At 42.0% G+C, this 24,809-nt stretch overlaps 1 protein-coding gene and 1 long non-coding RNA gene across 3 annotated transcripts in view; one reads left to right on the top strand and one right to left on the bottom strand.

Annotated features, from left to right (window-relative positions):
• Positions 1-9,779, bottom strand: part of LOC116502643 — a 67,524-nt gene extending 57,745 nt beyond the window's left edge. For both annotated transcript variants that reach the window (XR_004254572.1, XR_004254571.1), the window contains exon 1: positions 9,642-9,779. This is a non-coding gene — a long non-coding RNA (uncharacterized LOC116502643). The remainder of the gene's footprint in view (positions 1-9,641) is intronic.
• QRICH2 (glutamine rich 2) overlaps positions 1-13,511 on the top strand; it is a 69,370-nt gene extending 55,859 nt beyond the window's left edge. The window contains exons 17-20 of the mRNA XM_032208512.1: positions 3,014-3,179; positions 6,294-6,381; positions 6,782-6,910; positions 13,210-13,511. Of these exons, the coding sequence (XP_032064403.1) occupies positions 3,014-3,179; positions 6,294-6,381; positions 6,782-6,910; positions 13,210-13,340 (514 nt within the window). The 3' untranslated portion in view covers positions 13,341-13,511. The remainder of the gene's footprint in view (positions 1-3,013; positions 3,180-6,293; positions 6,382-6,781; positions 6,911-13,209) is intronic.
• The last annotated feature ends 11,298 nt before the right edge of the window (positions 13,512-24,809 follow it).

Raw genomic sequence — 24,809 nt, 5'->3', positions numbered from 1 at the left:
CCTGATTTAGAAGGAGGGGCCAGTAGTTCCTTGGCTTTTGCTTAAAGCTGAATTGATTAAGTGTGTCCAAGAAATGACTTTACTCAGACCTTGGAATCAGGGTTCTATTTAAATTTGATAACTGTGTAAAATTGTTTGAGTGAGGAAAGGTTTGCAAACGGAAGCTGTAAGCAATTACAATTTCTGGAATTTGATGGAAAGGATTTATTTGTTGAGAAGATTCTCTACTCCCTTTTATATATTGTACACTGAAAAACTGCTATATAGCAAAGGAACTTCCATTAAGAAATTTATCTCAACTTGTATGTACATCATCTCTGTTTGTATATATGGAAGGAAGCCACACATTCCATATGTATGCTTAGCATCACGAAATTAGCAGGAAATATTTATATAAATTTCTTCCATGTAGGAATTTTGCCATACCCTAAAGTAATCTTTTCATGTGCTTCTTTTACATTTTTGTATGTTTGTAATCAGACAATGAGCCTTTTAGTGGTTGGACTTGCTGCTTGTGTAATCATTTGCAATCTCAAAACAGGCTCAGAACTTCACAGATTTGCTAAACAAGTCAGACTTGATTGTTATCATGGTACAATGTATTCAGTGATGTCTATAAAGTGGCTCCTATACATGCAAATCCAAATCTGAAAATAATGTCCAAACTAGCTTAGGCTTAAGTCTGGCTCAGACTAGACTTCTTGTCTATAGTGAGATATAAGAATTTTGTAATCAAATTTCTTGTTATCCAACCTTGCAATTTACCTTGCATTTCTGCTTTACCTTAATATTAGTTTAACCCTGCTACTGCTACATGTCTTGTTTCCCTACTTGAAATTCTGCTTTCCGTCTAGAAAACTACTTTCCAGAAGTGGCTTTGTGAAAATAACTTTCTGTTTGTTCCATATGTTTATGTGCTTTTCTATACTCCAAGGCAGAAGCAGGGAACATGATGCTCAAGCAGGCTGCTGCTATGTACTCTACCAAGTGTTTCACTGAATCTGTTCCCAGGGTTTCTGTGGAGAAGCTTAATATTTCCTGGTGTCTTTAGGAAGAGAAATAGGCCAAAAGGGAGTTCTATATGATTAGCAAGCAGTAAATGGGTAAATCGGACCAGGAGAGAAAGAGTGAAGTGGTAGAGACTGGGGCTGTGTCTCTGTTGAGAGAGCCAAGCTCTGAAACAGCTGACTTGTGACTTGAAGACAGCAAATGGAGTCATCCATCCATCTATTTTGTCCAGCAATGGGCTCCACTGCAAAACCTCACAGACCTTAGCATTAAAAATAGCTGCTATTTCACATCTTCTTATGTGAGGACAAAAATATCGTGTTGTATTAACTGTCTCGCAAGAATGAGACCATTTTAAAATATTATTTGGGTTTCATTGTTCATTTTTGCATTTTGGAAGATTTAGCAACGTTCTAGATATTGTGGCACTTCTGATGCCATAATGGGAGGATATGAGAAAGGTGACCTGTGGAGATCTTAGGACAGTTTTCTTCCTGTGAAGAATCAAGGTCTAAAAGTCTGATTCTCTAATCCCCATCCTTTTAGCAAACTTTAAGTTGGGAGCCTCCAATGAGGATCTATCCCCCCCCCCCCAAGTCTTTCCTTTTTACTTCTAAAAAGGGCAAACATGGTTATGCTTTGTTGACAAGCATAGTAGAGCCTGCTCAAAAACAAAACTAATCTAGACTCTGTGTCTTATTTCCTTTTTCTGCTGACCCGGTCTTATTTCTTAGGACCACAAAAGACAGTTTATTGTTTCATTACCACCAACTTTGTTCTAGTTGTTTCTCGTGATCATATAGGATCAGTTTGAGACTTCTACTTGTCCAAGCCTGGGAAAAGACTTCTTATCACATCACTCATGACAGCAAATAGGCCCTAAACCTTACACTAGAGCAAGGAAACTACAGCCTCATATGGCCTGCCAAAGCCATTAATCTAGCCCACGCAGGAGGCTGCCCTGCCTACTCGCCGGCCTCCATCCTTCGGTCAAGCACAGGACTTACCTTCCCAAGCCCTGCAGGCTTGAACTGGAAGGTAAGGCCAACATTGGTGGCCTACAGAGACATTCTGGAGGCGGGGGAGGTGAAAAACAGGCCATTTTAGCCCACTTTTGGCCTCCAGAGAGGTTCTCAAGGTGGGGGAGGTGAAAAACGGGGTGTGCAGATGCGTGGCATGACATAACCGCAGTAGACTAAAGCGCGCCGACAACACCGCGGCGCTAAAACCGCGATGTCAAAAGCGCGCCCACAACAGCGCGCCCACAACAGCGCGCCGACAGAAGCGCGATTTAACTTAAGGTAAGGTTTAGGGTTAGGTTTAGGGTTAGGTTTAGGGTAGGTTTAGGGTAGGTTTAGCGTTAGGTTTAGGGTTATTTTTAGGGTTATGTTACAGCGCGCTTCTGTCGGCGCGCTGTTGTCGGCGCGCTGTTGTCGCGCGGTTTTGACGGTGCGGTTTTGTCTCCGCGCTTTAGTCACACGCGCTTTAGTCTACCGCGGTTTTGTGGTGGAACCGTGCAGATGCCCCAGGAGGCTAAAAACAGGCCCGTTTTTCACCTTCCCTGCCTCCAGGAGAGAAAGAGATTTTTCACTACCAGTTTGGTGGGCATGGCTTGGTGGGTGTGGCAGGAGAAGGATACTGTAAAATCTCCCATTTCCTCCCCACTCCAGGAGACGGTTACTGCAAAATCCCCATTCCCTCCCAATCAGCTGGGACTTGGGAGGCAGAGAGTAGATGGGGGCGGAGCCAGTCACAGATGGTATTTAGTTCTCCAAACTACTCAAAATTTCGGCTACCATTTTTCCAGAATTGGTCCCAACCTGCTGAATACCACCTCTGGTCCTAATTCTTAATTGCAGTGCCTCTCTTGCCCTACCTTTGACTGCTAATGTCCCAAAATGAATCTTTTTCAGAAACAAAGCAGTTGTTTTTTGGGGGGGGGTCTGGGATCACAGGGCTGTTGGACTTTGCCTCATGTGAATTATGGGTCCTTACCTCTTTACAGAGAGAGACTTCCGGAGGCTGACTTTAGCTTCATGAATGTACCTCGGCACTGTGGAGGCAGCCATACCCTCACCCATCCATTCAGACGCTATGTGAAACTACAACAGTTCAGCCAGAGTATTCCCCCTGTCCAACCAGATGAAAGCCCCATGCTGGCAGTGATGAAGGTAATGAGGAGCCAGGTGGAGAGAGAGAGCAGGAGAGAGTGGATGGACATTGGCATGGACCTACAGCTGGACAATCACAGTTGAAGCTTAAAATGTCGGCACTGCCTTTAACTGCTTTGCATGATTTGCCCTCCAAAGGGGCATGGAACTCTTACTTAAAGAGGAGGTGTATGACCCAAAACTGAACCCAAAATTTCTGTTGTTAAGTGAGACATTTGTTAAGTGAATTTTGCCCCATTTTATGGCTTTTCTTCCCGCATTTGTTACGTGAATCATTGAAACTCTCAAGTTAGTAACCTGGTGGTTAAGTGAATCTGGCTTCCCCATTGAGTTTGCTTGTCAGAAAGTCACAAAAGGGGCTTACATGAATGTTGATCATGTGACTATAGTTATGCAGCAACAGTTGTAAGTGTGAAAAATGGTCCTAAGTTGCTTTTTTCGGCCCGTTCTGTTGTAACTTTGAGTGGTCGCTAAATGAACTGTTGTAAGTCGAGGACTACCTGTAATACAGGTTTGACATTTTGTCATTTAGTGCCTGACAGGTTCCCTTCCTGAGGTGCTCATTCCACGAGCAGGATGCAACTTGTTTGAGGTTATTTGTTACCCATTAAGTTTTGATACACCTGAGGAAGAGTCTGGTATTGATCTAGGGAACTGGTGGCCTTTCAGATGTTGCTAGAATACAATTCCTAGAAACTTTAGACTGACTGGACAAGGGAGGCAGATGTTGATGGTTGTAATTAAGCAATACAGAGACCATAGTAGCCTACCCAGCCCTTGCCTAATGTAAGAAAAAGCTCAGCAGGGTTAAACCACAGGTGTTCTTTGTCCATTGTTTATATTCTTACAGTGCCTCAGGGTTGGAGCCCTATAAATCTTATCTGTATTAAGCATGGAATTTGCCTCTTTTGTAGCCATTGAGGCGTGGTTCCACCAGCACCTCCCTTAAGACATTCTATTTAGATACAGTCTACATCGACTACAGTAGAGTATATGGGATATTATGAACTGTGCTGCATTACGTCTAGGCTACTTGGTCATTTTCATGCCCACAGTTACCCTTTCTGTTTTAACCAATGGTTGAATGGAGACCTAGTCATACTTACGCTAAGCCCATTAAAAGCAATATCATTTAGCTAATGGATATTAATGCTTCTAAACGACAGAATTTGCGTCTTCCTAAAGGAACCTAAATTGGCAGTTTTATAGTGTAATGGAAGAAGATACTGCAGGATGAAGGAATATGAAGTCTGCTGCAGATAATCTGAACAGAAATCTCTTGTTCAGTCCTTCCTTGTGATTGGAGACATTTTCTTTTCCTTGAGAATTGGGCCCCCACTAACAGATGCTTTGCTAAAACGTTTTGCTAGCTTCTTTTGGAGAAAGTCAGAACAGGTCTATTTCAGGAACTTATTTCAAGATTCGTCAGCTTTTCTTTTGTGTCACTGTTGGAGGGAGAATAGAAGGGGCAGAACAGGGTGTAGGATTCTTTTTAGAAAAACCATACGTGAACAACCCTAGCCAACAATACTGAAAGCAGAAGAGCACATGAAGAGGAACCTATTTGGGTAGCAAGGGAGAAATGCAATCCAGTGCCAGCCAACTGTTTGGTCAGACAAGCTTGTCAGTCTTTCACAACAATTTCTCGCCTTATTTAAGCACTTGGAGAAGAAAGAATATAATGCCTTTCTGAATAGTAGTGACAACAACATCACTGGGTTTTTCAGAGTCTCCCCTTTCAGGCTCTTAACTTCAAGGTTGGTGGTTTGGTATTTTCTTTGAGATAATGGATATACTTTGCTACCTGTCTCTGAGATTTCTAGAATACAAAAGCAACTGAAGAACAAAAGTCTTTTTAGCCACATGTTCCTCTGTAATTCCTTTTTATTCCCCTCCATTAGCAGAGATGCGATAACACAACTCGGCCATCTTTGCTAGAGTCATCCATGCTAATACAAGTCGATTGTTCTGACTTCAATAATGCTAGCTGCAGCTGAAAACCTTCCCATCTGGTATAACACAGACATGTATACACACACACACACACACACACACACGGTATGACTACAAATCCTATAGCCATTCCCCCATGATTGTTTCAGCTAGAGATGGAGGGAAATGTAATTTAAGAATTCTGAGGGAGGTTGCAGATTGGAAAAAGTGAAACTGAACCTACTGGATGCTTTCTTGATTACAGCCCCTCACTGTGTTTTTGTGACCTCGTTCAGCACATACTACTTATCCCACTTACCTTACATGCCAGGGAGCATTCCACTGTGAGGTATTAGCTTTTTACTCCCAAATGAAGGTGGGGAAAGTTAAGTTGGCGGTTGTCAGAGGAGGATTTTGGGTGGGAAAGGTTGGAAAGAAAGGAAACAAGGCAATTTAGGATTGTGGAGATGGAAATCTCCACATCAACATTTGGGGCAAAGTGATTGTTCCTACAGTTGGAATTGCAGTACCTTCTTTGGAGAAAGTTTTGAAGTTGAACCATTTGGCTGAAACCCCCAGTGTTGTCAGGGACATTCCAAAATTGTGACTGGCATATCCTTTGTGTAGAAGGAGCTGATCACTCAATAGGACCCTCAGGTTAACAAGAGAACAGGGGATCAGCTTGCTTAATTATGCTCAGAAACAAAATTGGACCACAATGAATTGAAATATTCAATAAGTTTAATTCATTTCTAAGCCACATTTCTTTGATTTCCATGTTTGCTCCTGCCCTGCCACCACACAAGTAGGCTCCCCAATAGTAGCATGTATCTTTTTACTTCAAGGGGCACAAATCCCCACTTGTTTTGCTCTGCATAGTTTAATAGAAGTGGCTTTCTGAATGGCAATTGAGAGACCTGACATGCCTCTTCCAATTTTCCAGAACTGGAAATGAGGCAGCAGGTGGGAGGCGGCAATGATTAGGGACAAGACATGTGTAGCTGCTTGTGAATTTTTTTAAAGGAAAAAAATCCAATTTGTAAGTTCCAAGGGTCTATCCGGTCACCAGAGTGTGGTTTTCAAGCTCTTTCTTCAGATTTACAAGTAAAAGCCCTTGTAAAAAGTGGTTAACCTTGAGCAAGGTTCAGCTGAAATTTATTCTGTGTTTGCATTTACTTCCAGCACGAAGAAGTAGATATACTGGGTCTTGATGGTCATATTTACAAAGGACGTATGGATACACATCTTCCATCAATAACTGGAAAAGAATGTGAGTTTTGTGTTCTGTTTGCAGATGCTCTGAGCAGACTAGTCAATTCTTTCTCTTTATCCCGGGCACTTTGAAGTATTTTGGCACTGTACCTTCCTGTCAAATAATCATGTATGTAGCAGTATCCCTCAACTTGGAGCCTTTTGATTTCCAAATGTTGTAGACATCATGATCTTAAGTGAGAAATTACAGAAGTTGTAGTTAAACTAGGAGGAATTCAGGTGGAAAAAGGCCAACTTATAGAATGAGCAGATCTCTGTGTTTGTTCTGGTGGGGAATTGATCCTGAGACGCATACAGCAATTTCACAGTGGGCATGTTTGATTTCTTAGAGTTGCTATGGGATATAACTTCATCTGTGTCCAAAACATTGATGCCTCCCCTCACACTTCTCTTATCAGATGTCCCAAGAACAAGAAGCAAGCTCCTTCGGTCTTCCTCACAAAGGCAGCAGCATCCCATGCTCAGTGACCTGGCCAACCTCCCTGCTCGCCCCCAAACTGCAAAAGTGTCTATGGGCAGCATGTCAGGTATGTTACAATCCTGAATCAAGCTTGATTAGAAATTGAAATGGTGCCTGAAGCCCACCCAGAAATGCTTAGAGAGTATTTCCTTGAACTGTTTATGAAATAATTGCTGAGGAAAGCAGAGCAGTGATGATGATCAAAGGAAGTTCCTGAGAGATGGTCTGTATTCAATTTTATCACAGTAGGACGGGCATTATGCAGGTAACACTTGCTGAAGACTCCAAACAACCTTTTCTTTCTTGACAGAATAACACTTCACAAGATCTTCTTGAGAAAAGCAAAGAGCTACTGAATTAGTGATCTTTCATAAAATTAAAAGTTTTGAACAATGAGGCAGTGGTAATAGTCAGGTGAAAGTGGACATTTGTGAAATCTCCAAATTTGGGGTGAACCAAACCCCAAAATTTAATACAATCCTCACAAAAAAAAAGTAAATTATTATGCTTGAAGTACTGAAATCTGGGACTATTTCTTTGTTAGAACCTCACTTAGGCCAGCATTATATTCTGAGTATAAGACGCACCTTTTTCCCTCAAAAAAGAGGCTGAAAATCTGGGTACGTCTTATACACTAAATACAGCATTTTTTGCCTCCTGAAGCCCCGCCCCTTCACCAAAATGGCCGTGCATACCCTTATGGAAGCTTTCAGAGAGCTCCTGGGGGCTGGGGAGGGCAGAAATGAGCAAAGAATTGGCTGGGTTTTGCTCAATTTTGCCCCCCCCCCCAAAGCCTCCAGGAGCCTCTATAAGCCTGCATAAGGCTTTCCATGCAATTTTTTTGACAAAAAAGGGCTTGTTTTGAAAAACGGACCATTTTTTGCTTGTTTTGGGGGGTAACCCCAGGAGCACTTTGCAAGCCCCCCCCCAAGACTATTTATACCTTTTTTTAAAAACAGGCCCATTTTTGCGAAAAACAGGACATTTTGGGGGGGTTTGTAGAGTGCAAAACCCTTTTTTCCCCCGTTTTGGAAATCTCTTTAACTGATTGATGAGAATTACATTGATCAAGTGCTTTGCCAGCAGAAGTAAAGTCTTAGGTGCTGCAGATTGTCAGCGATTTCATTTTCCAGCACATGGATAAATATACCTGGAAACATTTACCTACCTACACTCTCTCCCTACCTACCTACTGTATTTCTCTCTCTCTCTCTCCATCTACCTACCTACCACTCACTCTCTCTCCCTACCTATCTACTGTATTTCTCTCTCTATCTATCTCCCCCTCTATCTATCTCCCCCTCTATCTATCTACGTACCTACCTATCTACTCTCTCTCCCTACCTATTGTATTTCTCTCTATTTCTCTCTCTCTCTATCCCTCTACCTACCAACCTACCTACTCTCTCTCTATCCCTACCTATCTACTGTATTTCTCTATATATATTTCTATTTCTCTCTTTCTATCCCTCTACCTACCTACCTACACACACACTCTCTCTCCCTATCTATGGAACGATCTTCCTGTGGAGATCCGGACCCTTACTACCCTTCCGGCCTTCCGCAAAGCGACCAAGACCTGGCTGTTTCGACAGGCCTGGGGCTGTTGATTTATCCAGCCCCCATCCTAAGCTATGAATGTTGTGGAATTTTAATGTTGTTTTTTAATTTGTTGTATGTTCCCACCTTCCTTTTTATCTGTAAGCCGCCCTGAGTCTCTCGAGAGTGGGCGGCATGCAAACCCTATAAATAAATAAATAAATAAATAAATAAATAAATAAATAAATAAATAAATAAATAAATAAATAAATAAATCTACCTACTGTATTTCTCTATCTCTCTATCTCTATTTCTCTCTCTCTATCCCTTTATCTATCTACCTACTTAACTATTTTCTCTCTCCCTATCTACCTACTATATTTCTCTCTCTCTCCCTCTCTATCCATCTACCTACCTACTTTTTTAAAAAAATTGCCTCTCCAAAACCTTGGTGCATCTTATACTCCAGTGTGTCTTATGCTCCGAAAAATACGGTAATAGCCAGACTGCAACTTTCTCTTTTGCAGCTTTTACTAGTATGTTTATGTTCCTCCATTTCCCATGAGAGATGAGGTTAGTTTCCCAGGAAACTGCCAGATCCTACTTAAGCATTGAGCCTCTGCCTTTCTGCAGAAACCCAGTCACAGGAACCCCTCCTTCTGTCTATGATTCATGTAGGCAGTGGATGTAGGCCAAGGCATGAGAAAGTCTTCAGGACATCATCTCTTTAGTAAAGAGTCTCTTATGGACCGGACAGAAACAAAGCATACTTTCCCAGCCTTGTCCTGACCTTCCAACTCTTTTGGACTGCAATAACTGCTTCATCCCAAAGCTTCAAAACGGAAGATAACAGGAGCTGCAATCCAGTACTGGTAGAGGATATCATTTTGGGGAAGGCTGCTGTTTTCAAAAACGTTTTTAAAAGTAGGCATGAAATTGGTAGTTAAGAACTGATGTGCTGTTCCACGGCCAGTAGGCTTTTTATTGTTTTTGTGAGAAAACTCTTCCCAGCTGAGTGATTCTACCTTTCTTTGCAGTCTTCATGGCCACGAACCCATCTGTCCATTATAGAGAATTCCCCTTGGTAGCACTGAGGTGCTGAATGGTCACATCTGAGATGCAAATGTAAACTTAAGTCATTAAGGAATCACACTGCAGCAGCCTGATTGAAGAATCTTTCCAGAATTTATGGTGATTTTTTCATTCCAAAACAATGCTTACTTACCCAGTGACTAATGTAGAAAAAGAACAGAACTTACCATTGAAGTGTTTTCACCTTTCCCAGATAAGGAAGGAGAAATTTATCACAAATGAAGGCTTGGGATATGTGTCTCAGGATAATGTTGCAAGATTGAATCTGGGTTGGTAACCGGGACCAGAGGTTTACTCTTCCAAGTTTTCAGACTCATGCTGGAGCCCATCTTCAAGGCACTTCTCTCTAATGAAATAGAAAAGATTCCAGTAGAAAGCGACCCAGTGACTGAGAGACCCAGTGACTGACTTATATTTAATCTTGGAAAATTTATTTCCTGCACTGTTTCAAGCATGGCTTGGTCATACTTTTTATTATTAACTGAATTCAAGGAAGATCCGGTAGAATACAGGTTAAATATGGACTAGTTCACACATAATTACATGTGTATGATAATAGATCTCTGATAACAATCTTCTAAATTTGATGTCCTCCAGATGTTTGGATTTCTCTCCCAATATGGCAGCAGTCATCCAACTCATCAGGAGGAGCAGACTGATAATACTTTGGAACATTCAAAGCAAATGCATGTTATCTTGAATAGAAAGAGGGAAAATAAGCACGCTAGTGAGAAACTTGGATTTCTATAGCTTGCCCTCAAATACTAAACATCCAACACAAGTTTGCTTCTCAGATGTTACTTCATATAAAAAAAATACTTTAAGTGTAAATCAGGTTTTACAGATCTTACTATATAAATAGATGTTTTATAAATGCAGCATTTGGGAAATAGGACTGTCGCAGAGCAAAAGAAACAAGATCTGACTATCATTTGGGTTCATTTATGTTACTTGGTTTGGTCATGCTAGAAAGGACAGAATGCAGCTTTAGCACAGGAAATCTCAGCTCCTTCTGAGAACTATACTGGACATGAATTGCTACTCACATGGCTTTCACCTTTGATGCATCTTTTAAATGGCATCCTCCTTAAGATGCCATTTAAAAATAAAAGAGGGTGCAGCAATAGAGATTCTGTGCGTTGCAAGAGAAGGTGACAGAAATTGCATGCCTATAGAGGCTCACAAAATGAAATTGATAAGTATTTCTGACATCTGGTCCATGTTTTAATAGACAGTAATATTAAAACTACTAGATGAATGGCAATGAAGCTTAATGTAACCTTACAAAAAAAACAAAAACCTCTGCTATGAAAAATATTCAGCTAAAAAGGATTATGTTAGTCTCCAACTTACAGCCACAATTGGGATCAAAATCTCAATTGTTGAGCAAGATGTCCATGTGATCACATTGCTCGATGACCACAATCCCAGCTCTCCCAGTTGAGGTCATTAAGCAGACAAAGAGAAAGATGTATCTGCTTAAGGAGGGCAGGCAGTTCCCCTCCGTATCTGGAAAAGACCTCCTGTGGTAGATCCAAGCCTTGGTTCTGCAACCCTTCACAGATGCTTGCTTCTCCTCATGCACAGAAGGGAACTCATGCACCGGGCTGGAGAAACCAAGTGGCGATATTTGCAATCTGCATTTTGTTTTTCCACCCCAGTGCACTAGTTCCTCTTTCCTCCTTGTGCAGAAGGGAACTCATGTACTGGGCTAGATAAATGAACTGGGGGATCATGAAGAATGCTGCTTTGTTTCTTCAGCCCAACACATGAGTTAGCGTCCTCGCCTTGTACAAAAGGGAATTCTTGTGCAGGGCTGGAGAAATTAAGTGGGCATCTTTATAATCTTTGGATTATATCCTTATCCCTCTGTGCACAGAAGGGAACTGCTACGCTGGGCTGGGGAAACAAAGTGGGGATCACAAATTTTGAAGCTTCGTTTGTGTAGCCCTATGAAGGATTTTTACCCCCTCCTTATGAATGGGGTGTGTGTGAATTCTTCAGCAGTGGCAATATTTCCTGCCAGCTTCCCCATTGACTTTCTGTGGAAGCCAGCAGAGAAGAAGCAAATAGCAATCACGTAAGTGTGAGGCACTTGGCAATTTGCCATAAGTGCAAACAGGCTGCCAAGCATCCAGATTACAATCATGACTGCAGGGGTGATGCTGTGATGTGCTTTACAGACTGTAAAGTGCCCTTTCTGAGTTGTCATAACTTCAAATGGTCATCAAATGACAGGTTGTAAATTGAAGGCTCCCTGCAATTCTTGCTGCTATATTTGGTTTGATGAATTGCATTTTAAATAGCCCATTATGTACCTCCAGAAATATAGGGAGCCCTCGACCTATGATCACAATTGGAACCAGAATTTTGATTTCTAAACAAGGCAGTTTTTAAGTGATTTGTGCACAAATTTTATGGCCTTTTTTGCCACAGTTGTTAAGTAAATTGCTGAAGTCATTAAGTGAATCACATGGTTGTTAAGCAAATTCAGTTTTCTCCATGATTATGATTGTTGGAAGCTGACTGAGGAGGTCACAAATGGTGATTACATGATCCAGGGATGCTGCAACCATCGAAAAAATATGCCAGTTGCCAAGTGCACATATTTTGATCAGGTGTCTGTGGTGATGTTGCGATGGTCATAAGTGCAAGGATCAGTCATAAATCCCTTATTTCAGTTGCATTGTAACTTGGAATGGTTGCTAAACAAATGGCTGTAAGTCAAGGACTACCCATACAGTATACAGATTTCCAGCAGTGAGAATCACATGGTCAAAAATATGGGCAGAATAGTAGGCATAATTCGTGCTTCATTTAGCTGGCAACCAGCCTTCCTTCCTACCCTATTTAAGTCCAAGCTAAATCTGATGTTTACCTTTTACCAAGTATACACTATAGTGAAGTACACACTAAATTGAGCCCAAATTTTCTTTATTAAGTGAGAATTTGTTAAATGGGTTTTGCCCCATTTTACGTCATTTCTTGCCACAGTTGTTAAGTGAATCACTGCAGTTGTTCAATTAGCAACCCGGTTGTTAAGTGAGTCTGGCTTCCCCCATTACCTTTGCTTGTCAGAAGGTCTGAAAAGGTGATCACATGACCCCTTGACACTTCAGTCATCATAAATATGAACCAGTTGCCAAGCATCTGAATTTGGATCACATGACCATGGTGATGCTGCAAAGGTTGTAACTGAAAAACGATCCCATGTCATTTTATTACAATTACCATTGTAATTTTGAAGTGTCACTAAATGGGCTGTTGTAAGTCAGGAACTCCCTGTATGTTAAATCTTCAAGTATGTCTTTCAAACCAGAATAGATGTTCAATCATTGATCATCAGAGGAATTAAGAGACAGGCAAGTTTCAAGTGTGGCAGGGTAGTTAAAATGGCTTGCAAGCAGAATGACACCCTAGCAGGTCTTGGATTCCAGGAAATGTTCTTTTGTCAGTTCAGGGCTTCTTCTCACCCTGTTTGGTTCCTCTGACTAGCAGAAGCTTTTCAGAATTTCAGACTAGAGGCTTTGCCAGGTTTAACTAGAGACGCCAGACTGAAGTCTCTTCTTTCATCATTTAAGGGCAGAGACCGGAAAATGTCAAACGGTGGTTTTGTGCATAGGAATCACGGGAAGGAAAGAAGTTTGTACATAGAACATACACTCTGCCGATTGGCTCAACCATTTCTTATAAGACTGACAGTAAAATTGGATGTGGCTGTTTTGTGTGTTTCAGCTAAATCAATAACAGACAAGTCTGCCTCTCCGTTAAGGAACTCGGAAGAGCCTGGAAATTTGGACAGAGAAACAATTGAGGTCCGAATGACGATTGCCTCGAGACAACGGTCTGATGAACAGTCTACCTAACCCAAGAGGATTCAGTTTTGCACTTGCATAGAAGAATGTGGTTCTCACTGATGAAGCCAGACAATAAAGAGTATTCTAAAGGAGAAGGGTGGAGTCTTCTGCTGCCATGGAGCCTTGGCCCTCTGGCTATGCCCATAGTGTTTGCAGTCTCTGCTGTTTCCTATAGTGATGTCCCTGGAGGAATCTGCTAGTGGGTGGAGCAGGGGTAGGTGTAGAAGGTAGTGGGGTCTGGTGGGGTGGGGCTTTCTTCTGCATTGTTCCACTGAGTCTGCAGTTCATTCATTTTATCCACGAGAAGTTCAACTTTAGTACAAAATCCTCTATGTAAACTGGCTAAAGAATAATTGATTTTCAGTATAAGCTTGTCCCCCTTTTCTATTTGTTGCTTTGTGTCCACAGTCAGATATAAAAATGGCCATGTAAAAGAAAGCCATTTGGGTAGTCTGAGAAATTTTTCTCTGCTGTGTGAAGAGAGAGACTGGACCTACCATCTCTATCTATCTATCTATCTATCTATCTATCTATCTATCTATCTATCTATCTATCTATCTATCTATCTCTATCTCAGAAGTGGGCTGCCTTCTGGCCTTTCATGGGTGATTTAACATCAGTATGTAAATATCTACATATTTGCAGATTTTGGATCCATTGAGGATTTTCTGGAAAGCTCAGAAATCCTCGAGACTCTTCTTGGTGCAGAAATCACAGGAAATGATGCTCTAACTCCTGGACTGAGCAATCTCTGTGGTCAGTATATTATACAGAAACAGTAACTTCTAGAGAATCAGTAACAGCAATAAATCACTATGGAGAAGCAGGGTCAGGAGTTTATAAACTTGTTCACACTTTTGCTGCACTGAGATTTTAGAGTTGGCAGTGGGTAAGATAGGTTTTAGATATTGTTAATGAATGTGCAGATCTGTTCATATGAATATATACATGTACAAGCCCATACGTAATGCCACCAAATTAGTAACTGGTGCTGCTTCAGCCTTGCCTTATTAATAACAAGTTTATTTTGGCAAACTATTTTACCCTGCCATTCATAAGGATCAGTAGAATTCCCAACTTTCCTCTGATTCCAAACATGAGGTGTATTTTGCTTCAGTGCAGGGCAGAGGATAATTGCTTGTTGGCAGTTGCTTTTATTTCAAGCAAAAAACCATTATTTTCCACTGAACAATGCAAAATAGCCAAGCACTTAATAATATCTACCCTGGCTCTGAGTCCCATTGAATTAGTATGCCACATTACGTGCAGGATGAAACAATGACATGTCCTTGATTGGTTGGTAATCTGCATCACCTTTAGAAGCATTTAATGTGCTGGTTGGTTAGCTGTAGTTGCCTTTATTGCAGGGTGACTCTGTAAGCGAAGTCGACACTTGAGCAGTCAAAATTTAGTAGCCGAGCGATCCCAACAAAAATATTTCTAGACTTCACAAGACAAACAATTGTTCCCTTGATCTCAGGCATACATTTGAAGTAATCACACTGTTTCAGTTGGGCAAGCAACTGATTCCGCTTCTCTGCGGCCAACACATTTAGTTCCCTAGTGAATCTTAAATCACCGCTTTAGAATTTAGAAAGCTTTCCAAACCAAACAAGACTTTGGTGGAAAAGAACATTTGGTTTCCCAGTATGGCTGTGGATCTTTCAGTGCCTAGTTACATAATACAAAAATTCAGCCAGACTACACAAATATCTCAGTCTCTCATCCTGCAACAGAAAGACTTCATTGCATTTAAAAAAAAAACATGCAGAAGAGCTATTGTTCCTGAGCTTGAGAACCTCAGCCAAATGGTTTGTAGGGATGAAAATGAGCACTTCCTTTTAAGAATTTCATCTTGTGATTTAGGTGGCTGCTCTGCCTTTTACTGATAGCATGCAAAGGCTAGCAGTATCAGACTGGACCAGGGCTCATGGACCAGCAGGCTTCTGCAGGCTTCTCTGCCAACATTGCTATCATCTTGGCAGAATGCCAGGGGCAGAGGTGGTCTCTTGAATCCAAGGAAGTCTTCTTTGATGGACCTTTGAGTATTAGTCATCAAAAAGACAATGGCTACAATGGAGGGAGCAGACTTCTGCTTGTGGAGGATTGCACTATCAAGAAATAAACAATTAGGAGTGCTTCCTTAATATAGAGGCTACCAGATTTGGACAGCAAGAATCTGGGTCATTAAGAGAGCCACAAAGCGTTTGTGCGTCTCTGCTGCATTCTACCACTTGCCTTTGTGAGTACAAGCTACAGTACATTCACAGCCCACTTCCAGCTGCTGTTCTGTCATCACCCACTAGGCCGGAGTTCCTATGTATGTGTGCAGGCTGAGCCTGCAGAAATTGCCACCAGATTTGTTGTTGTTTTAAATTAAAGTATTGTTGACTTTAAATGGACCCTCTGCCCTGAGGATCTCTAGGTGGCTGCGGCCCCCATTGTGTTTGCATTTATGGCCCTGCAAAATGCTCAGTTAAACTTGTGTAGTAGAGTCCAGCCTTTGTTTCCATGACACACAGTCAACGAGGGTTCCTCCCCCCTACTTTTTTCAGGGATTTTCTGAATTTTTCAGGTTGCTCTCAATTTTGTGGAAGCTAGCATGCCTCTGCTTCATTGTCTCCTTTAGAAAAACCTAAAGAGATGAAAGATTTTTTATGGATTTTTATGTGCAAGTAATAGCTTTCAACGCATGCCATAGCTCAGTGATGGTGAACCTTTTCGGCACTGAGTGCCCAAACTGGAACACGTGTGTGTGCCGGAGCACCAGAAACCCAAAGACCAGCTGGTCAGTGCACATGTGCACATCAGATGGCTGGTCTTTGGGTTTCCAGCATGCACACTGGCCAGCTGGTGTTCACGCACATCTGAGCACCAGAAACCTGAAGACTAGTTGGCTGGCATGCGCATGCCCATTTTCAAGCCGTTTTCTAGGCCGTTTTCAGGCCGTTTTCCGGCGCTCCAGAGCCTGCAAAGACCAGCTGGCGATGTGCACACCGGAAACCAGAAGTGGAGCTGATGTCAGTGTGTGCCCACAGAGAGGGCTCTGCATGCCACCTCTGGCATGGGTGCAATAGGTTCACCATCATGGCCATAGCTTATTCCTCCCTCAGTTTTTATTTCTCTTCCAGAGATCATTCTTTTCTCACAAACCCTCCAAGCTTCTATATTACATTCCACCTCCTGAATGTATTATAGGCGGTCCCACATTCATTTAATGATGGCTCAAAGTTACAACAGCCTTCGAAAAATAGATTTAGACCTGTCCTCACACTTATAACTGTTATACCATCCCCACAGTTGGCAACTGGCTTGCATCAATGACCAGTTGCAGCTCCTGTGATCATATAACCATAATATTTGATCTTTCCAACTGGTTTCTGACAAAAAACACCAGATGGGAAAGCTGGATTTGCTTAACATCCATGTGATTTGCTTAAGTAAAGCTATGGCGATTCACTTAACAACCACAGAATATATGGTTGTAAAATCAGATCCAGTCATGTGATGACTCATTTATCAACTGCACTAACTTACAGTGGAAAATCTGCTCCACATTAAGATCATCAGTTGATTATCTGTATTGCCACTAATGTGTGCTCAGATGCATGAATAATTATTAACTAGTATTCTCATTTCATTTATCCCACTGTGCCTTGCATAATATTGGAAGCCTTGAAGAATTTATAATAATCACAATTTCATTCCAACTCCCACTCCCCATCAAAATCTATGTATGCCAGTCCTCCAACACCAACATAATTCTGAAAATTGGGGGGTAGGGTGGGGTTTGTGGTTGGCTTGGTTTTACTTCTTGAATGGGTTCCAGAGTTTGATATTTGTAGGTTAATGCAACAAAGGAAAAAAAAACTTCTCATTTAAGAAAACAATGGAAGCTGCTACTGCAGGCATATTATTGGTTAGCTTAAACAGCTTTATAAGTATGAAGAAACTTAGAAGAATCAACAAGGTACAAGAACCTGGCCAAGGGGACAAGAGGGGACACCTTCTTACAGAGATCATTATTCTCCTTCCCACCTGCTTGTGGGGGTAGAGATCTTTTCCAATAACACAATCAAACTCTAATCTGAGCAAGATTCATCCATTAGAATCATAAAACCAGCAGCATTAGGGAGCTTGTATTATGAGCACATGTGAGGCGTTGGAGGAATTCTAGAGTGAAAATGCCACAATTCTGTTAGGAAGCAGACAAACATGTTAAGCTTGTTTCAAAGTGGTCTGTCTGCCTGGTAACCATCAAGCAAATATGGAATTGTATTTGAAGCAGTAGTTTCTCAAATAACTATATGTTGTCATAACAGCGGGACCTAAGGCTTTTCTCACGTACACCTGATACAAACATGCAGCATCTTTTTCTTTCTGTATCCTCATAACAATTCCCTTCATCTGATTCCCACCTCAACACCTAAGGCAGCCTGAAGCCATTCTTAGTTTCACTGGTTTTTTCTTTACCCAAACACAGGTTTTGCTACAGATTCGCTGACCCCTATTGCATTTTCAAACATATTGCCCTCAATTCCCTCATTACGTTTTCTTGTTTCCACAGTACTGCATCTTGCTAGCTTTTGTTTATTCTTTCCAAATATTGCTTAAGTTCATAAAGTCCCTCGTACCTTGATTTATTTGGACTCGGGCCATCCATATCTCTTACCTAACTTTAGACAGTTGGATATGGTTTAGAGTTTGTGAGCCAATGTGGCTTCTAGGGCTGTACATTTAATGGAACAATGAAGAAAAAAAAGTCAAAAAGAAAGCAACAAGAAGCCACAGTGTTGTATTGGTATTGAAAATAATATGTATATGCATCCATACATTCCCAAGAGTTAAAACCAGAGTTCTTTACATTGAATCTAGGACTGTTTAAGCTGGTCAAGCATCCAATCGATGGTTTGGCTCAAAGGAACAGAATTTTCTTAACCCAACATCAGTTGAGGTTTGAATTGCAAATGGGTTCAACTTAAATGCATCAGTAGTGTCAGAGGGCACTTCTTCATGCCCATGATAATGGGCTTACCATCCATTCTTGAGGCAGGAAAAAAACAGGCCAGTGCAGAAAACAAGACCCTTACGACTAGTCTATAGTTGTCACACATCAACAATAGTGCTGCTCAGTTCAAGGTACTGTTGGGGAAGTGAACGGTGGCTTCTCTGCCATGGAATGGTTTAACTTCTGAATCAATATACTGTACCTGGACTTGCACTGCTTATTTTGACAGGACAGTAAAATATGAAGGAATGCAGCCATCTCACATTTATTGGGTAGAAAGGGGGAGAAACTTAGAATCCCTCCCACTCAGAATAAAGGTACAGGTTCCCCTCACACATATGTGCTAATCGTTCCCAACTCTAGGGGGTGGTGCTCATCTCCGTTTCAAAGCCAGAGAGTCAGCACTGTCTGAAGACTTCTCTGTGGTCATGTGGCCAGCATGACTAAACGCCAATGCTGCGCAGAACACTTACCTTCCCACCAAAGGTGGCTCCTATTTTTCTACTTGCATTTTTATGTGCTTTCGAACTGCTTGGTTGGCAGAAGTTGGGACAAGTATCAGGAGCTCATCCAGTTACATGTCGTTAGGGATTTGAACTGCTGAACTGCCAACCTTTTGATTGACAAGCTCAGCATCCTAGTCACTGAGCCACTGTGTCCCTTTCCCCCTCAGCAGTAGTGGGTTCCTAGTGGTTCAGCTGAACCAGTAGTGGAAAGCCAGCCTGGATCACAAAACTGGCAGCGACCCAGGCTGGCCACACTCCCAAACCAGTTCTCCGGTTGCCGCCATCACTGCCACCATCTTTTTTAGTTCTGTGCATGAGCAGAACAATTTCCATTGAATTGTGCGTGCATGTGCAGTGTGCGCACAAGCAAGTAACGCTGGCTGAAACCCACCCCTGCCCCTCAGTATATATGTGTACAAATACAGAGACACCTAGCAAAAAATCTGTGGATGCATATCCAACAACGAGGGTGGATGGCCTACAATCAGGGCACGCAAACTTTGGAGGGGTAGTGGCATATCTGGAATTCTGCAAGCATACTCTGACCCACAATGGATGTGAGGTTTGTTATGGCCAGTCACAGAACACCAGTTTGCTAGAATGCACCATCTCTTTTCCTTGGACTCCTGCTTGCTCTTTCCCCTCCCCTGGGTAATCAGACACTCTTCTAAACAAGGCACAAGACTGCAATCCCCTGTCATATTCATTTTCTAGGGATAACTATAAGATCTTTAAGAATAGTCCAAAACCATTCTTAAAAATAAGTACTATGTTAAAGATGGTATTTTGGGCATTTGCAGACTGCCACAATTTCTAAAATCTCAAAAGACTATGAAAATGATCCACAATTGTCCTCAGTGAACAAGGAACAAATAATGTTAATCAACACATCCCTATTCTGAGCAGTCACAGGATTTAAATAATAAATCCTTCACACCCATACCTTATGTTGTGATGTGTGCATTCACCTAGACATATGCAAACAAGGTCTAAGAGGGTGCAAGGGAGAGCTACAAAGCCATCAAGCCATCTTTCCTCTTAAAAGACCATTTTAGTCACCTGAAATAAGTCTTAATTGTTCGGAGGCAGGGTGAAGAAATAATTCCTGCAAATGGGGAAACAAAGTACACAACTTCCACAGAACTGCAGTATTTCAAATAATTAACTGCCAAACATGGGCCACAGTGGTATGAGATCACAGAGATGCAACATTAAATCCATGTTTGTGCAAAGACCCAATATTATATGTTCTTTTTCATGACTTCCATTTGGTTTTTTTAAATAAAAATTACAATGTATTTAAAAATAATTTACAATCAGTTTGGAAATCTGGATAATTGGAGGCAATATTTTGAACAACTTGAAACCTGTGGATACCAATGTTCCAATAAACAAGCCTGGAATATTGTAAAGCTGCTAAATCCCACACTCCAACATTGTGGGATTATGATCCCACAATCCAACAAAGAGCCCAAAATGCTCATTTAGATCCTTCTAAAAGTTACATGACATTATGGATTGCACTAACATGCTACGGCTATTTGAGAGCAGCAGCTAACTTTCTATCACCATTTTTTATGTTACTCAAGTAGCAAATGAATCACCAAACCTCCAGAATTATTTATAGGAATAAATGTTTATACATTATCCAAAAGCATGTTAAGCCTCTTTTTTTGTAAGTTACTTCCTCCTAATTATGAATTCATCCCTTGATGGAGAAAAGGGTTTTTTTCATGTGATATAGAAAGTGCCTTTTCATTTCTAGAGTGGATGGTTTCTGAATGATGCAAACAAGGCTTACCTTTTATCCCTCTTCCATTTTGCAGATACAGAAGTCCTCTTCTATAAAATTGTTAGGAAAACATGGCAAAATCAGGTGAACAGTTAGGGAGGAATCTCCAATTACCTTCCCACAGTACAATAACTTATAAAACACACTTCTGTAACCTCTGCACAGAGTTATGTGCCTGCAGAACAGATGATCTATGTTCTTCCCTAGTTCAGTCCTCTATTGCAGGAAGTGCCATCAGCTATCTTCCATGTCTTCATTAGATAGCCTTGACCTCTTGTGTTCCTCTGCTTAAGCTAAGGAAACCCATTGCGAACAGCATAAGACCAGCAAGCAGCTGGAAGCTTAGCTACTTCCATTTCTGATCACTTGAGACCAGGGGTAGGTAACTATGGCCCCTTTACGACCAGTGGACTTCAACTCCCAGAATTGGGAGCATGACTGGCTCAGAAATTCTGGGACTTGGAAGTCCACGGGTCATAAAGGTCATAGTTGCCTTGCTTGAGATCGTCATAGCTGGACAATTTGTTTATAATGCCCAGCCAGTGCAAAAGGGGCTCATGTATTTTTTGTAATAAACTATACCCTGCAAGACCCTGTGGTTGTTAGTCACACTTTTTCATTCAAAAGTCATGAACTCCATGAAACTAAGATGGCTAGAAACTTCCCTGCAATCCTCTGTTCAGAGCTTCTATGAATAAATTGAGTTTTTTAGTGTTGTGGGTACAACTATTGTATTTTTATTTTATTTTCAAGAAACTAATTTTAACACTACTCCCAAAACAATTATCAGACAATGCACTCATTTGCCTTATTACCATAGTTTCTAGGACTTTCTGAAAGGGAGGAATGTCTTATATAAATTACTTGGTGAATAAAAATAATCTATTCTTTCTTAGGTAAATATTTTTCCTCTCACCCGAGAGAAATGAGCACATTCAAGCAATGAGTCATATAGCAAATATAAGTTCACCTGCTATTTCTTAAATGTTAGATTTTTAAAAATTCTTCTTGGAGTTGATGCAAAGGGTAGGAGCTGGAGGAGTAAAAGGCCAAATTATTATTATAAGAAACCATTATTTGTTTTGTTGTTTGACTTTAAAGATTGAGGGGTCAATTTTAAATATTGACTTTTAAGTATTTCAACCCTTAAAGACAGATAAATTTGAATCAGACTTCTCTCAGCTAATGTTGAGAGGTGGCATTCCTAGATTTAGTCTTTATTTTAGAATAATTGGGGTTACTTTCTGAATTATTGTACTTTATTTTATTTACTTATATCCACCATTATAATTTTTAGAAACAATTCAAGGTGGCTGACCTATCTTAAACTCATTCCTCATACTATTTTTTGAACAACAACTCTGTGAAATGAGTTGGGCTGAGAAAGGAGGATTTCCCCCAAATCACCCAGCTGGCTTCCATGTTTAAGACAGGACTAAGAACGTGTGGTCTCCTGGTTTCTAGCCTAGTGTCTTCACCACTAGACCAGCAGTAGGATTCAAATTTTTTTACTACCAGTTCTGTGGATGTGGCCTGATGGGTGTGGTGTGGGTGTGGTGTGGCTTGGTAGGCATGGCAGGGGAAGGATACTTCAAAATCTCCATTCACTCCCCACCCCACTAATCTGCTTTCCAGCTCCATTCTCCTATGCAAGGGCAACAAAAGAAGACCCAGCTAATCAGCTGGGACTCAGGAGGCAGAGAATAGATGAGGGCAGGGCCAGTTAGAGGTGGTATTTGCCGGTTCTCCAAACTACTCAAAATTTCCTTTACCAGTTCTCCAGAACTGGTCAGAACTGGCTGAATACCACCTCTGCACTAGACCAAATTGGCGTTTTGGCGCTTTAAGTGTTTTCCTTGTACAGTACACTTTCTTACCTATTATGGAATCATTTGTCGACTTACATCCACTATCCTGCAATAATATTTATTCAAGAACCCAGTTTACCAATGTTTATTGTCAATTGTCCTTATAATCAAACACCAGGGCAAATCTCCTAATGTTCTCCTGATGTTTTGGATTTCCATCTATCAAAGCAGCCTGCAGGGTCATTGGCAACAGTTTCTGGGAGATTTAATCCAAAATGCCTCCAGTGCCCAATTAGCCCATCCCACTGTGTTATTTGTAAGCCTTCTATAGAGCTTTAGTTTTATAGCCACCAATGCAAATCAAAAGTAGATGAAGAATATGCTCAAAGGGTAAACTGGACAGGGAATGGATCTTTCCTTTCATTCTCTGCTTTGACAGAAGAAAGCTACTCATCTATGAGCCATAGCGGACTGGGTTTGCTTCCTGAAAGTCTCTCCCAAAAATCAGCTTAGCCTCATCCTGGTTTCTAAGTTTGCTTCTAAGTAAGGCCAAGGCTTCTCAAAGGAAGAGAAGCGGAACCCTCAGCAAGTGGAGAGGCTTGTTTCAGCTTTAGGAACATCAGTGCATAATCCTGAGAAGAGGCGGAAGGGCCAGTCTTAACCACAGATGTTCTAATACATTATACATCCTTCCCCAACCTTCTGTCTGCTACTCAGGATGGGTTATAGTCCTTGTTTCAAAATCCCAGCCAGCCTGGAAATGTGGTTGATAAAAGCCATGGTTAAAGTTCCTATGGTACTACCCTGTTTTCCCGAAAATAAGACCTTCCTGGATAATAAGCCCAATTGGTCTTTTGAGGGCATGTGCTAAAAAAAAAGCCCTCTCCTGAAAATAAGCCCTCCCTGAAAATATTCCAACACAGCAGCAGCCCTGAAGTAACCACACTCGCCACCTCCTGCACCTCAAAAATAATAAGACCTCCCTGAAAATAAGATCAAGTGCTTATTTCAGGGAGTCAAAAGAAAATAAGACCCTGTCTTATTTTCAGGGAAACATGGTACTGTTATTGAATCACAGACTTGGATTTGAAAGGATTTGGAAACCCACTTTAAAAAAAGGCAAAAATGGGGTACAGCTTGCTCAGTGACATGCGGTGAGGATTACGGTTGGTGAAGCAAGAGCCCGGCAGAAGCAAGAATGTCCCTGCCGCTGCCACGCTCCCCCACCTCGTCCCCCGCCTTCTCCTCTTTTCTTCAACTCCTGCCAACCTCCCTGCTTCCCCGCGTCTCCATTTGCATATGAATCGCGCCCGCACGAAGCGATCCCGCTGCTGACAAAGCCATAAAGAAGCCAGAAAACAGCCGCCTCCATTCAGGGCTCAGCCAGTTGCAGGAAAGCCCCCGCCCCATGCCCTCTCCCCATGAAACCCGCTCGGGACATCCTCGGTGCCAACCAAGAGCCAACCCAATTAATTCCCCTTCGCCTCCATAGCCCATTAAAGCCTCAGTCGGTCTGGCATGTCCCCCTGGCACGTCACTCTCCGCTTGGCAATGCCATCCTTTATTTTTTTTAAAAATAAGTAAAAAGGGAAAAATGGGAGGTTTTTTGGGGGGGGTTGGGAGGCAGAGAAGGGCGCCTCGAAAAGAAAAGCAGAGGTTGAATCATGCCATGGCTGGCAGGGGCCCGATTCTTCATTAGCGGCCATTCATGAAACGGCTTGGGGGGAGGGAACACCCGCAGCGGACGGGGATGGAGGAGGTGGGGGTGAGGCGGCAGAGCGTGGCAGTGGCGAGAAGCAGCACCGCTGCACTGCTTCTCGCCGCTGCCACGCTCTGCCGCCTCACCCCCACCTCCTCCTTCCCCCCTCTGTGTCTGCCAGGTGTCTTGTGTTTATGGTGGACATAAACGTGAGACGCCTGTCGGACACAGCAGCGGGGACGGAGGAGGCGGGGGGCAAGGTGGCAGCCAGCGAAAAAAGGGAAGAGGGGAGCAGGATGGGGCTCCCGGTGGGGGGGGAGAGGGCTGCCCCTCTCTTCTCAAACAAGGCTGCCCTCCCTGTCTCTGCCTCTTCCCTCTCTTCTCAAACAAACTCTCTCTCAAATTGAGAGAGAGTTTGTTTGAGTGAAGTGAAGAAAGAAACACACACACACAAATTACTCACAATAAAACATTACTTACAAATTAGAATAACTTTGAATTACTCCCCCCTGCCCCGTCCCTCTGGCCCACATACCTTCCAGCTGCGTCAAAAATGCAAGATTTGGTCTAGCCAGGGCCAGGCAGGATAGGATAGTTTCTGCTAGAGTCACCATGTGGATGACTCTGCTTAAATGTTTTTAAAAAGCCTCTAAGCCCTCTGCAGG

This window comes from Thamnophis elegans, chromosome 2 (genome assembly GCF_009769535.1).
Source record: "Thamnophis elegans isolate rThaEle1 chromosome 2, rThaEle1.pri, whole genome shotgun sequence".
NCBI classification, from domain to species: domain Eukaryota; kingdom Metazoa; phylum Chordata; class Lepidosauria; order Squamata; family Colubridae; genus Thamnophis; species Thamnophis elegans.
The sequence above is the reverse complement of the archived record's forward strand: the minus strand, read 5'-3'. Positions and strand labels throughout refer to the sequence as shown.